The sequence below is a fragment of the Macaca fascicularis genome, chromosome 7 (genome assembly GCF_037993035.2).
Source record: "Macaca fascicularis isolate 582-1 chromosome 7, T2T-MFA8v1.1".
Lineage (NCBI taxonomy): Eukaryota > Metazoa > Chordata > Mammalia > Primates > Cercopithecidae > Macaca > Macaca fascicularis.
This window is the reverse complement of record NC_088381.1, coordinates 17,867,426-17,883,652: the sequence shown is the minus strand read 5'-3', so window position 1 is coordinate 17,883,652 and position 16,227 is coordinate 17,867,426. Positions and strand designations below refer to the sequence as shown.

At 44.6% G+C, this 16,227-nt stretch overlaps 1 protein-coding gene across 5 annotated transcripts; it reads left to right on the top strand.

Moving 5' to 3' along the window:
• The first annotated feature begins 101 nt into the window (after positions 1 to 101).
• OIP5 (Opa interacting protein 5) lies at positions 102 to 15,763 on the top strand. Of its 5 annotated transcripts, XR_012414805.1 has the most exons (6): positions 102 to 453; positions 694 to 760; positions 5,239 to 5,361; positions 10,875 to 10,961; positions 11,386 to 11,467; positions 15,205 to 15,251. XR_012414805.1 is itself a non-coding variant. In XM_045395326.3 (5 exons), the coding sequence occupies exons 1-5, from the start codon at positions 132 to 134 to the stop codon at positions 15,298 to 15,300; spliced, it is 690 nt and encodes a 229-aa protein (XP_045251261.1). In that variant the 5' UTR covers positions 102 to 131; the 3' UTR covers positions 15,301 to 15,763. The 5 variants fall into 5 exon arrangements, 4 of the variants coding, with proteins under 4 accessions (XP_045251261.1, XP_045251262.1, XP_073851644.1 ...); XM_045395326.3 differs by lacking the exon at positions 10,875 to 10,961 and having other exon boundaries at positions 15,205 to 15,763; XM_045395327.3 differs by lacking the exons at positions 5,239 to 5,361; positions 10,875 to 10,961 and having other exon boundaries at positions 15,205 to 15,763.
• The last annotated feature ends 464 nt before the right edge of the window (positions 15,764 to 16,227 follow it).

Here is a 16,227-nt window from a genome sequence, read left to right as displayed (position 1 = left end):
GGTTCAGGTAACGAGTGCGCGGACTGGGACTCCAGTGCTTGGATTGCCCACGATGTCCAATGAGGACGCAGGAGCTGTGCTTGGGGCGGGGCCTGGCGTGTATTCGAAACGACGGCGCCGGCTGAGAGAAGATGGCGTTTCAGCCGCGGCGGCATCGCTCCCCTTGTGCAACGCCGCCCCAGGGTGACTTTTGTGATGGCACTGAGAGGGCGATTGACGAAGCATCTTTTACGACCTCCATGGAGTGGGATACACAGGTGGTGAAGGGGTCCTCGCCGCTCGGCCCCGCAGGGCTGGGGGCTGAGGAGCCGGCCGCCGTCTCGCAGCTGCCGTCTTGGCTGCAGCCTGAGAGGTGCGCTGTTTTCCAGTGCGCACAATGCCACGCCGTGCTCGCCGACTCGGTGCACCTCGCCTGGGACCTGTCGCGGTCCCTTGGGGCCGTGGTCTTCTCCAGTGAGTGCAGTGAGGCGTTCGGGAAAGGCAGAGGCTAGCCCGAGAGGTTGTTCCCGCCTTCTCCACCTGGGGAAGAAAACGGAATGAAAATTTGGAAGCACATAACTCCTTGGCCTGGGGATGGGGCAGGGAACTGGGGAGTCTCCTGACATTTATGGCGGGGATGAGTCTGTCTAGAGGAGAGATTTTCCATTTCAAGGCCCGCAGAGTATGAGTTCTGACCCGTGTTTGTGTTCCTAGGAGTTACAAATAACGTCGTTTTGGAAGCGCCCTTCCTAGTTGGCATTGAAGGTTCACTCAAAGGCAGGTACGTATTGATAATTACAGATTGGTCTCTAGTCCCTGACTTTATGAGACTGAGGAGCGTGGAACTGACATGTACTTGTTGAGCAAGTCTGTTGACAGCATTTCCTTTTTTTTTGTTGGTTTGATTTTTTTCTTTTTGAGATGGAGCCTCACTCTGTTGCCCAGGCTGGAGTGCGGTGGCGCGATCTGGGCTCACTGCAAGCTCTGCCTCCCAGGTTCACACCATTCTGCCTCAGCCTCCCGAGTAGCTGGGAAGGCATGTGAAGTCATGCCAAATTGTGAATATGAAGAAAAAAATGGGGCCGGGCGCGGTGGCTCACGCTTGTAATCCCAGCACTTTGGGAGGCTGAGGTGGGTGGATCACATGAGGTCAGGAGTTCAAGACCAACCTGACCAACATGGTGAACCCCCATCTCTACTAAAAATACAAAATTAGCCGGGCATGGTGGCACACACCTGTAATTCCAGCTCTTTGGGAGGCTGAGGCAGGAGAATCACTTGAACCCGGGAGGCAGAGGTTGCAGTGCACTGAGAACACACCATTGCACTCCAGCTTGGGCAGCAAGAGCAAAACTCCATCAAACAAACAAATACATGGAAATTAAAAGTGCTACTCCAGTTATAAGCTGATATGGAGGAAGTTTGAGTGGTATGAGTAGAAGATCAAACCAGCCACAGCATTCCTTTAAACCAAAGCCTAATCCAGAACAAGGCCCTAACTCTCTTCAATTCTGTGAAGGCTGAGAGGTGAGGAAGCTGCAGAAGTTTGAAAGTAGCAAATGTTGGCTAGGTGCAATGGCTCATGCCTGTAGCCCCAGCACTTTGGGAGGCCGAGGTGGGTGGATTGCTTGAACCCAGGAGTTTGAGACCAGCCTGGGCAACATGGTGAAATGCTGTCTCTACAAAATACAAAACAATTTAGCCGGATGTGGTGGTGCACACCTATAGTCCCAGCTGCTTGGGAGGCTGAGAAGGAAGGCTGGCTTGAGCCATAGAGGTCGAGGCTACAGTGGAGCTGTGATTGTGCCACCACACTCCAGCCGGGGTGACAGAGCAAGACTATCTAAAAAAAAAAAACAGAGGTTGGTTCTTGAGATTTAAGGAAAGAAACCTTCTCTATAACAAAAGTCCAAAGTGAAACAGCAAGTACTGATGCAGAAGCTGCAGAAAATGAAAGTGGGTACACTAAACAACAGATTTTCAGTGCAGATGAAACAGCCTTCTATTGGAAGAAGATGCCATCTCAGACTTTCATAGGTAGAAAGGAGAAGTATTACCTGGCTTGAAAGGAGCTGGTCACAGTGACTCACACGTGTAATCCCAGCACTTTGGGAGACCAAGGTGGGAGGATTGCTTGAGCATAGGAGTTCAAGACCAGCCTGGGCAACATAGCAAGAACCGATCTCTACAAAACATTTAAAAATTAGATGGGCATTATAGTGTGCACCTGTGGTCCAGCTAATTGGAAGGCTGAGGTGGGAGGATCACTTGAGTCTGGGATGTCAAGGCTGTAGTGAGCTGTGATGGTACCACTGTACTCCATCCAAAAAAAAGAAAAAAAAAAGCTTCAAAGGACAGGCTTTCTCTCTTGTTAGGGGCCAATGCAGCTGATGACTTTAAGTTGAAGTCAATGCTCATTTACTGTTACTATCTATAGCTACTATAGATAGTTATTCCTCTGATGGATATGGGCAAAGTAAATTGAAAACCTTCTGGAAACCCAGCTAAATTTTGTATTTTTAGTAGAGACGGAGTTTCACCATGTTGCCCAGGCTGTTCTCAAACTCCTGGTCTCAGGTGATCTGCCCGCCTCCCAAAATGCTCAGATTATAAGCGTGAGCCATTGCGCCCGGCCCAGTAAATTAATTTCCACTGACACATTTGTTTATAAGTACTGTGCTTTGTCTGAACTAATTAATTCCTACGTGGAATTTCAAATTAATGACACTTTATTTCACAGTTTGCTTTTTGGTTACCTATATTCACAAGATTACTATATGTGTGGTGTGGGACTTCATTTACCAATAAACCTAATATATTTTGTTATTTGTTCTTTTTTAGTATCCATTGACATGAATATTTCTTTTTAGCTATGTGTTTTTTGTTTTTTTTTTTTCTTTTTTAAGACGGAGTTTTGCTCTTGTCGCCCAGGCTGGAGTGCAATGGCACAATCTCCGCTCACTGCAACCTCCGCCTCCCCGGTTCAAGCGATTCTCCTGCCTCACCCTCCTGAGTAGCTGGGATTACAGGCACCCACCACCATGCCTGGCTAATTTTTGTATTTTTAGTAGAGACAGGGTTTCACCATGTTGGCCAGGCTGGTCTTGAACTCCTGACCTCTGGTGATCCACCTGCCTTGGCCTCCCAAAGTGCTGGGATTACAGGCATAAGCCATCATGCCCGGGCTAGCTATGTGATTTTTATGTTGTATTTTGTTAATAGAATTCTGCTAGCCTGGGAAGTAAGACCCCATTTCTTCCAAAAAAAATTAGTAGGGCATGGTAGCATGCACCTGTAATCCCAGCTTTGGGAAGCTGAGGCAGGTGGATCAGTTGAGCCCAGGAATTCAAGGCTGCAGGGAGCTATGATTGTACCACTATGTTCTGACCTGGGCAACAGAACAAGAACCTGTCTTAAAAAAAAAAAAAAATTCTTCATAGCATACTCTATATTAATATAATTAATTTTTCCTTTACCAAAGCACTTTAAAATTGCCTTTAGCACATGCATGATGAAATACTTTCTTAAAGTGCTTTTCTTTTAGAAAATTTTTTTGGCCGGGCGCGGTGGCTCACGCCTGTAATCCCAGCACTTTGGGAGGCCGAGGCGGGCGGATCACAAGGTCAGGAGATCGAGACCACGGTGAAACCCCGTCTCTACTAAAAATACAAAAAATTAGCCGGGCGCGGTGGCGGGCGCCTGTAGTCCCAGCTACTCGGGAGGCTGAGGCAGGAGAATGGCGTAAACCCAGGAGGCGGAGCTTGCAGTGAGCCGAGATCGCGCCACTGCACTCCAGCCTGGGCGACAGAGCGAGACTCCGTCTCAAAAAAAAAAAAAAAAAAAGAAAAATTTTTAATTTTATTTTGAGACGGAGTGTTGCTTTGTTGCCCAGGCTGGAGTGCAGTGGCACTATCTCGGTTCACTGCAAGCTCCGCCTCTTGGGTTCACACCATTCTCCTGCCTCAGCCTCCCGAGTAGCTGGGACTACAGGCGCCCGCCACCACACCTAGCTATTTTTAAATATTTTTAATAGAGACGGGATTTCACCATGTTAGCCAGGATGGTCTTGATCTCCTGACCTCGTGATCTGCCAGCCTCGGCCTCCCAAAGTACTGGGATTACAAGCGTGAGCCACCGTGCCTGGGCTGTTTATTTATTTTTTAAGACGGGGTTTTACCATGTTGCCTAGGCTGATCTTGAATTCCTGGGCTCTAGCTATCTGCCCACTTTGGCCTCTGAAAGTGCTGCGATTACAGTAGGTGTGAACCACTGTGCCTGACCAAAATGTTCCTGTTTAATATTTAAATATGTCTTATATACCAGCAAATATGATGACTTGCTCAAGAATTGTAATGAGAACTAAAATCAACATCTGACTCTTCATCAGTAATCTTTTCAGAGGATAAGGAAAGCAAAATAGATGGCTTGCTAGGGTAATGGGATTCCTTTTTCTTTCTCTTTTAGTCTGGGCATTTTTTCATTAACTTTTTTTTATATATGCAAAAGACAAATCTTTAGTTCTATGAACAATTTGTTTAGTAAAGCCCCAGTCAACATGATTATTTTTTCAACAAATGTGAATTTATATAATGATAGCCATTTTACACGGTGATTTGTAGTTTTAAATGTTTTAGTATTAATCAGATTAGTTAGCTCTTTTTCTGTTTATTAGGGGTAAGTTACCTTTCTCTACTGAAGTGACAATTATACATCCATGACTGCTTTGACCAGAATATAAGAGGGTATCCGCAATCCAGCATGTAATTAAATTATAACGTGAATTACCCTTTCTTGAATGTGATATTCTTTCAGTCTCATTCCTATTACAATATAATTTTCACCCTGACTTAGGTGTTAGGAATGCTTCAGAGACTAGTTATTTTTTATTTCTTACATGATTTTTTTATTCTTTTTTTTTTTTTTTTTTTTGAGACAGAGTCTCGCTCTGTCGCCCAGGCTGGAGTGCAGTGGCCGCATCTCAGCTCACTGCAAGCTCCGCCTCCCGGGTCTACGCCATTCTCCTGCCTCAGCCTCCCGAGTAGCTGGGACTACAGGCGCCCGCCACCTCACCCGGCTAGTTTTTTGTATTTTTTTTTTAGTAGAGACGGGGTTTCACCGTATTAGCCAGGCTGGTCTCGATCTCCTGACCTTGTGATCCGCCCGTCTCGGCCTCCCAAAGTGCTGGGATTACAGGCTTGAGCCACCACGCCCGGCCGATTTTTTTATTCTTACCCATATTCTGTTTTTCCCTACTCCTAGTACTTACAACCTTTTATTCTGTGGTTCCTGTGGGATTCCCATTGGTTTCCATCTGTATTCTACCCATGCTGCCCTGGCTGCCTTGAGAGGTCACTTCTGCCTTTCCAGTGACAAAATGGTGTGGTGAGTAGACTTAGATATTGATCATCAAATACACTTATTTATTTATTTATTTATTTATTTAGAGACAAAGTCCATCAAATAAATTTTAAAAGATTTTTCAGGAAAGAGAAAGTGGGCTGAGCACAGTGGCTCATGCCTGTAATTCCAGCACTTTGGGAAGCTGAGGCGGGTGGATCACTTGAGGTCAGGAGTTGGAGACCAGCCTGGCCAACATGGTGAAACCCGTCTCTACTAAAAATACCAAAATTAGCCAGGTGTGGTAGACACCTGTAATCCCAGCTGCTTAGGAGGCCGAGGCATGAGAATTGTTGGAACCTGGGAGGCGGAGGCTGCTGTGAGCCGAGATTGCGCCGCTGCACTCCAGTCTGAGAGACAGAGTGAGATTCTGTCCAACTACTTGGGAGGCTGAGGCAGGAGAATTGCTTCAACCTGAAAGGTGGAGGTTGCACCGTGAGCTGAGATCGTGCCACTATACCCCAGCCTGGGTGACAGAGCAAGACTCTGCCTCAAAAAAAAAAAAAAAAAAAAAAAAGACAAAGCGTTTGTACCAAAGAAGATGCTAAAGTCAGGCACTGTCTTTGACAAAAAGATAGCAGTGGGCCAAGTGTGATGGCTCACGCCTGTAATGCCAGTGCTTTGTGAGGCCAAGGTGGGAGGACTGCTTAAGGGCAGGAGTTCAAGACCTCCATGGGCAATATAGTGAGACCCCTATTTTTTTATACAAAATAAAAAAAAATTAGCTGGATGTGGTGGTGGCCTGCCCCTGTAGTCCCAGTTACTTGGGAGGCTGAGGTGGGAGGATCACATGAGCCCAAGAGTTCAAGGTTACAGTTTGCTGTGATCACACCACTGCATTCCATTTTGGGTGACAAAATGAGACTCCATCTCTTAAAAAAAATAAAAAGATAGCAGTGGGACCAAAATATAATCTTATAACATTATGATTATCTTCCATGTCTTCTTATACCACATCTTAAGAAGCATCCATGGAAGAATTCAGAGGGTAGTCTTTCATTAAATAAACTTTTTGCCAGATGTGGTAGTGTGTGCCTATAATTCTAGTTACCCAGGAGGCTGAGGCAGGAGGATCCCTTGAATCTTGAAGGTGTTTGAGATCAGCCTAGGCAACATAGTGAAGCCTCCTATCTCAAACTGCCCCCTTAAAAAAAAAAAATAAATAAAAAGAACATTGTATGACCAGGCGCAGTGGCTCACGCCTGTAATCCCAGCACTTTGGGAGGCCAAGGTCGGGGGTTCATCTGAGGTCAGGAGTTCGAGACCAGCTTGGCCAACGTAGTGAAACCCCATCTCCTTTAAAAATACAAAAATAAGCCAAGTGTGGTGGTGCCCGCCTGTGGTCCCAGCTACTCGGGAGGTGAGGCAGGAGAATTGCTTGAACCCAGGAGGTGGAGGTTGCAGTGAGCCAAGATCGAGTCACTGCACTTCAGCCTGGGTGACAGAGTGAGACTCCGTCTCAGAAAAAATAAAAATAAATAAATAAAAGATAAAAAGATCATTCTAGAAAGTAAGCTTTTGCAAAATAATGTTGTAGTAGATACCTTTTGGATTTGTGCCCAGCCTCTGTCTCCCTCTAATGGGGGGGCCTTGTATATTTATATCATGTGTGATTCCCACTCCCAGGTACTGGATCAAGAATGAATACCTGGCCAGGCATGGTGGGTCATGCCTGTAATGTCAGCGCTTTGGAAGACTGAGTTGGAGGATTGTTTGAGCTTAGGAGTTTGAGAATAGCCTAGGCAACATAGCAAGACTCTGTCTCTACAAAAAATTTAAACTATTAGCGGTGTGTGGTGGTGTATGCCTGTAGTTCTAGCTACTCAGGAGGCTAAGGTAGGAGGATAGCTACAGCCCAGGAATTCAAGGTTACAGTGAGCTATGATTGTGTCACTGTATTCTAGCATGCGGAGCAGAGCAAGACCCTGTCTCTTAGAAAAGAAAAACGGTGCTGGGCATGGTAGCTCATGCCAGTAATTCCAGCACTGTGGGAGGCTGAGGCGGGCAGATCATGAGGTCAGGAGATCGAGACCATCCTGGTCAACATGGGGAAACCCCGTCTCTACTAAAAAATACAAAAAAATTAGCTGGGTGTGGTGGCGTGTGCCTGTAATCCCAGCTACTTGGGAGGCTGAGGCAGGATAATCACTTGAACCAGGGAGTCAGAGGTTGCAGTGAGCCGAGATCGCACCACTGCACTCCAGCCTGGCAACAGAGCGAGACTCTGTCTCAAAAAAAAAAAAAAAAAAAAAAAAAAAGAGAAAAATGGATACCCGATCCAAACTAAGCCAACCAGTTTTCTACCCTAGGAATTTGAAATATGGCCCAGAAATACCAGTTACGTGTAGATGGTACTAGTGTTGAAGTTGGGAAGTGAAAGCTGTATGTATGGGGTAGCTATTTCCTATATGATGCATGTAGCTGCTGAGAAATCTTCTCTGCAGTAAAACATGAAGCAGACAGAGAGAAGTAAAAATAATGATCATGTAGCCTCATAGCATCAGAAAAACTACCCTACTGGCTATCCTTTCTCATGAATTACATTGGCTATTGCATTATTTTCCTAACAAATTACACTTTTAAGCTTTTCTACATATTACAAGAAACTGAAACATCCTTCGAAGTCTTTCCTTGACCATTAAAAAACAAAAACAAAAACAAAACAAGCATTGACAACCCAGTTTATGTAGGCATTATGCTTATATCACTGAGTTCTTAGTATAGTCTAAGAAACCTAGGGCTCAAAGAGGTGGAAGAGCTGAGATTTGAGCACATCTTAAATGCTTATTTTTCATAAAACTAAAAGGTTTCCTTTCTCTCGTTTGTTTCTTTTTTTTTTTCTTGAGATGGAGTCCCGCTCTGTCGCCCAGGCTGGAGTACAGTGGCGCGATCTTGGCTCACTGCAAGCTTCGTCCCCTGGGTTCGTGCCATTCTCCTATTTTCCTGCCTCAGCCTCCCAAGTAGCTTGGACTACAGTTGCCCGCCACCACGAGTGGCTAATTTTTTGTATTTTTAATAGAGACAGGGTGTCACCGTGTTAGCCAGGATGGTCTCGACCTACTGACCTCGTGATCCGCCCGCTTTGTCCTCCCAAAGTGCTGGGATTACAGGTGTGAGCCCCCACGCCCAGCTGCTTTTTCTCATTTCTTATGCTTAGATAGATGTTTCTACCTGAGTTATGGTTGACTAAACAATAAAACTTATTAGCAAAGCCAGTCCTTTACCATGGGTTGTTCACTGTGCATTAGGTATACCATTTGATCTTCATTGCAAATTTCCAACACAAAATATATATCTGAGATGGATTGATCATTTATTCTTCTTTTATTTTTTTAAGATGGAGTCTCACTCTGTCACCCAGGCTGGAAGTACAATGGCATGATCTTAGCTTACTGCAACCTCCGCCTCCTGGGTTCAAGCAATTCTCCTGCCTGGGCTTCCCAAAATGTTAAGATTACAGGCATTAGCCACCATGCCCAGCCTCAATTTCTAGATTCTTAAGCAATTTCTATTTAGAATTAACTTTAAAGCAGGAAAAAAAAAAAAAACCTGTAAATGTGTGCTGTTAGTAATCCCACATCTTTTCTAGAAATCAGTACAAAAGTAAATGTTCTAGAGGAGCAATAATTGCATTTTTGCTAGGGTAGTAAGCTTTTAGTAACATATTTTTAACATAAATTTGAAAAAGCATTATGAGATTTTGGTTAATTTCTTAATATTTAAAATGAGTTGGATAAAAGGTCAGGACATTCTTTTCAATTAAATAGAAATTTTGGCCTTTTCCTCTTGGATTCAGGATGGCTGCTGCAATTACAGTCATTACATCTATTGATGATAGCATTCTAAACATGAAGGAAAAGGATATGGAGAGTATGGGAACACAAGAAAATTCCCCCTTTTCATCAGCATAAATTTTCTTTTTTTTTTTTGAGACAGAGTCTTGCTCTGTCACCCAGGTTGGAGCACAGTGGTGCGATCTCAGCTCATTGCAACCTCTGCCTCCCAGGTTCAAGTGGTTCTTTTGCCTTGCCTCCCAAGTATTTCGGACCACAGACGCACTCCTCTACGCCCGGCTAATTTTTGTCTTTTTAGTAGAGATGGAGTTTTACCATGTTTGCCAGGCTGGTCTCAAACTCCTGACCTCAGGTGATCTGCCCACCTTGGCCTCTCATAGTGCTGGGATTACACTCATGAGCCACAGCGCCCTGCCGGCATAAATTTTCTTAATCTTTTTTTTTTTTTTTTTTTTGAGACATGGTCTGTCTGTCACACAGGCTGGAGCTATCATGGTTCACTGCAGCCTCAACCTCTTGGGTTCAGGTGATCCTCCCAACTCAGCCTCCCAAGTAGCTGGGACTATAAGCATGCCACCACATCTGGCTAATTTTTGTATTTTTTGTAGAGATGGGGTTTCACTTATACGAGGCACGGTGGCTCATGCTTGTAATCCCAGCACTTTGGGAGGCTGAGGCAGGCGGCGGACCACCTGAAGTCAGGAGTTCAAGACCAGCCTGTCCAATATGGTGAAAACCTGCCTCTGCTAAAAATACAAAAATTAGCTGGGCATGGTGGTGGGCACCTGTAATCCCACCTACTTGGGAGGCTTAGGCAGGAGAATTGCTTGAACCTGGAAGGCAGAGGTTGCAGTGAGCTGAGATCACGCCATTGCACTCCAGCCTGAGCGACAGAGTGAGACTCCCTCTCAAAAAAAAAAAAAAAAGGAAAGGAAAGAAAAAGAGATGGGGTTTCGCTGTGTTGCCCAGGCTGGTCTTGAATTTCTGGTCTCAAGCCATCTGCCTGCCTCAGTGTCCCAAAGTGCTGGGATAATAGGTGTAAGCCAGTATACCCAACCAATTTTCTTATCCTTGTTGGCCAGAACTATGTCACATGATCACTTTATTTGAGAAAGCAAATATGTGACAGGAGGCTCGTGGCAAAAATCTGGATTCTGTTGGCAATAAAGAAGTGAGGAAGGCTGGGCTTGGTGGCTCACGCCTATAATCCCAGCACTTTGGGAGGCTGAGGCGGGGGGGATCACCTGAGGTCAGGAGTTCGAGACCAACCTGGCCAACATGGTGAAACACCGTCTCTACTAAAAATACAAAAATAACTGGGCGTGGTGGCGCAAGCCTATAATCCCAGCTACTTGGGAGGCTAAGGCAGGAGAGTCGTTTGAACCCGGGAGGCAGAGGTTGCAGTGAGCTGAGATCGTGCCACTGCACACTAGTCTGGGCAACAGAGTGAGACTCCATCTCAAAAAAAAAAAAGTGGGGAATAGCTACTGGGAATAGGTGACCAACACTTTGTCTCACACTGGGATTACTTTCCTTCAAACTGTGCTACAGGATCCCACTGATGAAGTGTAAAGCTTATAATCATCATAATTATTCATATGAGCCTGGTTTTTGTCTTTAGTTTACCATGAGATAATTTTGTCTCTGGTAGGATGAGGCAGAGATCCTCTCCGATTTGTTTATTTTTGAATTTGTTTTTCCAAGGAAATGCAGTCATCCTTCAGTATCTGTGGTTTGAGGACCCCACCAGATACCAAAATCCATGGACACTCAAGTTTCTGATATTAAATGGTATAATATTTGCATATTACTTTTGGATATCCTCCTTTTTAAAGTATAAAAGTACATATTTTATACTTTAAAATAATCTCCAGATTACTTATGACAGCTAATGTAAATGCTATGTACATTACAAGTATGCATAGGAAATTTACAAAGTTGTTGTATTGTTAAGGGAATGATGACAAGAAAAAGTCTGTACCTGTTCAATACAGACACAATCCAGTTTTTTTCCTCAAATATTTTTAGTCTGTGGTTGTTTGAATCCGATGCTGTACCCGTGGATATAGTGGGCCCACTGTAACATCATGAGTTTTGAAGTGAAAATCAGTAAGAAGGCTTTTTTTGACACACATTTTCTTTAGAAGGCAAGTTTGGTTCATTTATAATCTTAACCATGGTATGACACTAATATTTTCTCTTTTTTCCTATCTAGCTATCTCTTAAAAACAAAAGCCATAGTAAATGCATCAGAGATGGATATTCACAATGTATCTCTATCAGAAAAGATTGCAGAGGTAAAATTTCATGATGGTTGTATGCTTTTTTAAAATACAGACAATTCTTGATAACTTCTACCAATGGACTTGGGGATGATGAAATAGTATGATGCTCAGTAATCCTTTATACTTGGTTTGACCTTCCCTATCGAATTTGTAACGAAAAGCAAAATACTAAAACCACACTGTAAGGTGTAGTTCAGGAAGAAAGGAAAAGCTGCTCAACTGCTGCACTCCTGTGTTCTCCTTTGTGCTGGGAATGGATATCATCATCTTGCCATAGAGCTGTCTTCCTTGCAAACACCTTGTAATTGCTCAACTGTCTTAGTTGTAAGAGTGAAGAAACAGTTATTAAGAATTCTTGGTCGGGCGTGGTGGCTCACGCCTGTAATCCCAGCACTTTGGGAGGCCAAGGTGAGCAGATCGTGAGGTCAGGAGATTGAGACCATGCTGGCTAATACAGTGAAACCCCATCTCTATTAAAAATACAAAAAATTAGCCTGGCGTGATGGCACATGCCTGTAGTCCCAGCTACTTGGGAGGTGGAGGCAGGAGAATCGCTTGAACTGGGAGGTGGAGGTTGCAGTGAGCCAAGATCACGTCACTGCACTCAAGCCTGGGCAACAGAGTGAGATTCGTCTCAAAAAAAAAAAATTTAGCCGGGCATGGTGGCAGGCACCTGTAATCCTAGCTACTCAGGAGGCTGAGGCAGGAGAATCACTTGAACCTGGGTGGGCGGAGGTTGCAGTGAGCCGAGATTACGCCACTGCACTCCAGCCTGGGTGACAGAGCAAGACTCCGTCTCAAAAAAAAGAATTCTTGGCCGGACACCACGGCTCATGCCTGTAATCCCAGCTCTTTGGGAGGCTGAGGCGGACAGATAATCTGAGATCAGGAGTTCGAGACCAGCCTTACCAACATGGAGAAATACCATCTCTACTAAATATACAAAATTAGCCAGGCGTGGTGGCACATGCCTGTAATCCCAGCTACTGGGGAGAGGCTGAGACAGGAGAAGCGCTTGAACCCCGGAGGCAGAGGTTGCGGTGAGGTGAGACTGTGCCATTGCACTATAGCCTGAGCTACAAAAGTGAATATCCGTCTCAAAAACAAAAACAAGCTGGGTGTGGTGGCTCACGCCTATAATCCCAGCACTTTGTGAGACCAAGCCCGGTGGGTCTTCACTTGAGGTCAGGAGTTCGAGACCAGCCTGAGCAACATGGAGAAACCCTGTCTCTACTAAAAATACAAAATTAGCCTGGCGTGTTGGCACATGCCTGTAATCCCAGCTATTCAGGAGGCTGAGGCAGGAGAATCACTTGGACCTGGGAGGCAGAGGTTATGGTGAGCCAAGATCTCACCATTGAGAGCGAAACTCCATCTGAAAAAACAAACGACAAAAAAACAATTCTTACTGGCCGGGTGCGGTGGCTCACACCTGTAATCCCAGCACTTTGAGAAGGCAAGGTGGGTGGATCCATGAGGTCAGGAGTTCAAGACCAGCCTGGCCAAGATGGTGAAACCTCGTCTCTACTAAAACTACAAAAATTAGCCAGGCGCAGTGCAGGTACCTGTAATCCCAGCCCTGCTACTCGAGAGGCTGAAGCAGGAGAATCGCTTGGACCCGGGCGGCAGAGGTTGCAGTAAGCCAAGATCACGCCACTGCACTCTAGCCTAGGTGACAGTGAGAATCTGTCTCAAAAATAATAATAATAATAATTGGTATGGGAAATGACTTTGGAATGGCAGTATCAGGAGTTTCATGGATAGGATCCAGGAAGAATATTATAAAGGAAACAGCCGGGCGCGGTGGCTCACACCTGTAATCCCAGCACTTTGGGAGGCCGAGGCGGGCGGATCATGAGGTCAGGAGATTGAGACCATCCTGGCTAACACGGTGAAACCCCGTCTCTACTAAAAATGCAAAAAATTAGCCGGGCATGGCAGCCGGCGCCTGTAGTCCCAGCTACTTGGGAGGCTGAGGCAGGAGAATGGCGTGAACCCGGGAGGCAGAGCTTGCAGTGAGCTGAGATCCGGCCACTGCACTACAGCCTGGGCGACAGAGCGAGACTCCGCCTCAACAACAACAAAAAAATAAATTAAAAAAAATAAAGGAAACAACCATCTTCAGTCTCTGGAAATTTTTGTCAAGGTATATGGCAAATAGAGAAACATTTATTTAGTTTTGAGACAGAGTCTTACTCTGCCTTCCAGCTGGAATGCAGTGGCATAGTCTCAGGTCACTGCAACCCCCACGCCTCCGAGGTTCAAGCAATTCTCCCACCTCAGCCTCCTGAGTAGCTGGGCCTACAGGTGCGCACCACCATGCCCGGCTAATTTTTGTATTTTTTAGTAGAGATGGGGTTTCACCATCTCTACTAAAAATGTTGGCTAGGCTGTTCTCGAACTCCCGACCTCAGGTGATCCTACCAAAATGCTGGGATTACAGGTGTGAGTGCCAGGTTCAAGTGCTTCTCCTGCCTCAGCCTCCCCAGTAGCTGGGAACCCAGTTGCCCTTGCCCCCAGCTTGCTTGTAGGGTGGAAATCCCATGCTGGGAGGGGCAAATGGAGATAATCAGAAGCCACTGCTCTTGCCCTGCTGAGTAACACCACTTAATTTTGTTCTAAATATAGCTGTTCTAAGGTGTAAGAACTTTTAAAAATTATCTAATTGCAACAGTTGTCTGTTCTAAACCTAATAACCAGAGTTAACTTTGCAGACCATTAGTAGAATATTAAAATCAGAGAGGCATTTGTTACTGTTAACAAAGGGTTAAAAGAAAAGCTAAATTCTCACCACTGGAAAAGAAGACTCTCCATAAAGCTCTGTGACCACATGTTATTCATCTTCACAGTAGCAGGGCTGCTCAGCAATGTTTTGTCTTTTTTTCCATGAAACTTTACATCTGAGGATCTTTTGTTTCTTGTTTGTTTTTTTGTTTTTTGTTTTTTTTTTTTGAGACGGTGTCTTGCTCCGTCGCCCAGGCTGGAGTGCAGTGGCACAATCTCAGCTCACTGCAAGCTCCACCTCCCGGGTTCACGCCATTCTCCTGCCTCAGCCTCCTGAGTAGCTGGGACTACAGGCGTCCGCCACTGCGCCCAGCTAATTTTGTTTTTGTATTTTTGGTAGAGACGGGGTTTCACTGTGTTAGCCACAATGGTCTGTATCTCCTTACCTCGTGATCCGCCCAACTCAGCCTCCCAAAGTGCTGGGACTACAGGCGTGAGCCACCGCGCCCGGCCACATCTGAGGATCTTATTTTGCACTAGGTTGTTGTGTAAAGTTCTAGAATTAGAAGAAATTTATTCCTCAAATGCATTTACACATCGCCAGCTCCCAATTACTAGATATAAACTAGCTTAAATTTGAAATGGTGTTTATGACCAGCAAATTGATAGTTAAGCTTAAGATGTCCAGATATCCAGCTGGGTGTGGTGGCTCATATCTGTCATTCCAGCACTTTGGGAGGCCAAGGCAGGAGGATCACTGACGGCCAGGAGTTCAACATCAGCCTGGGCAACAAAGCAAGACCCCATCTCTACAAAGAAAATTTAAAACACATGACTGTAGTCCTAGCTAATCGGGAGGCTGAAGTAGGAGGATCACTTGAGCCCAGGAGCTTGAGGCTGCAGTGAGCTATGATTGTGCCACTGTACTCTAGCTCAGGCAACAGAGTGAGACCCTGTCTCTTAAAATAAATAAAAATTAAAAAAGAAGCCCTGATATATATATATATGTCTATTTTTCTTCCTAGCTGAAAGAGAAGATAGTGCTAACGCACACTCGCTTAAAATCACTAATGAAGATTCTGAGTGAAGTGACTCCTGACCAGTCCAAGCCAGAAAACTGATCTTGTACCAAAGCTTGAGTGTCAGGTTCAGGCTTTATTGCTGTCTTCAACAACAGGTGCTGTTTAGTCATTTCTCAGAAAGACTGGCTTTGGGAAATGCAGTTTCTATCTACCATTAGGCTGATTGTCCAAATGATTTGTGAAGCTGTTTTTAGAAGATGAGAAACTAAGGATTCTTCTGTTTTATAGCTGTTTGCCTTAAGAACTTAGATTCTGATTGAATTCATAATACTTATTTCTGAAGATGTCTTTGACTGTAAATTTAGGAATTAAGATGCAAAGTCCCATGTGTCCTCTGATCTAAAGTTGCATGATTGGTCTGAAAATAGAGTTGGGCTTAATGTTGAGTTCTAGTACTCCTGAATGGCGCAGTTGTTATGAATATTAATAAATCATTTTTTAACTTATGTAAAATACAGATCATAATATTCTATAGGTAATGTTTAATAAACTGCCTGAATAATATACAATTTGTCTCTTTTTTGGTTGTAAACTGAGGTTAACAGAGGAATAATGAAAGGAATGATAAAACATCAAACAGTCACCAAAGTACTGTTTTCTCTAATTTTGTTTTATGTAGCACTTCGAGTAACTTATCAAAATATTAATTTAATAAATATTTATAAAGTATTAGGCTAGGTGCTGGGGATAAAAGGTAAGCAAAAACAGACACACTGTTATCCTTAGAGTTTATAATCTAGTCAGAGACAGACATTCAAATAATCATATGAAAATATGTAAAATTACAGGCCTGGTGCGGTGGCTCCCATCTGTAATTCCAGCATTTTCAGAGGCTGAGGCGGGTGGATCACTTGAGTTCAGGAGTTCAAGACCAGCCTAGCCAACGTGGTGAAACCTTGTCTCTACTAAAAATACAAAAATTAGAAAAATTAGCCAAGCATGGTGATGTGCACCTGTAATCCCAGC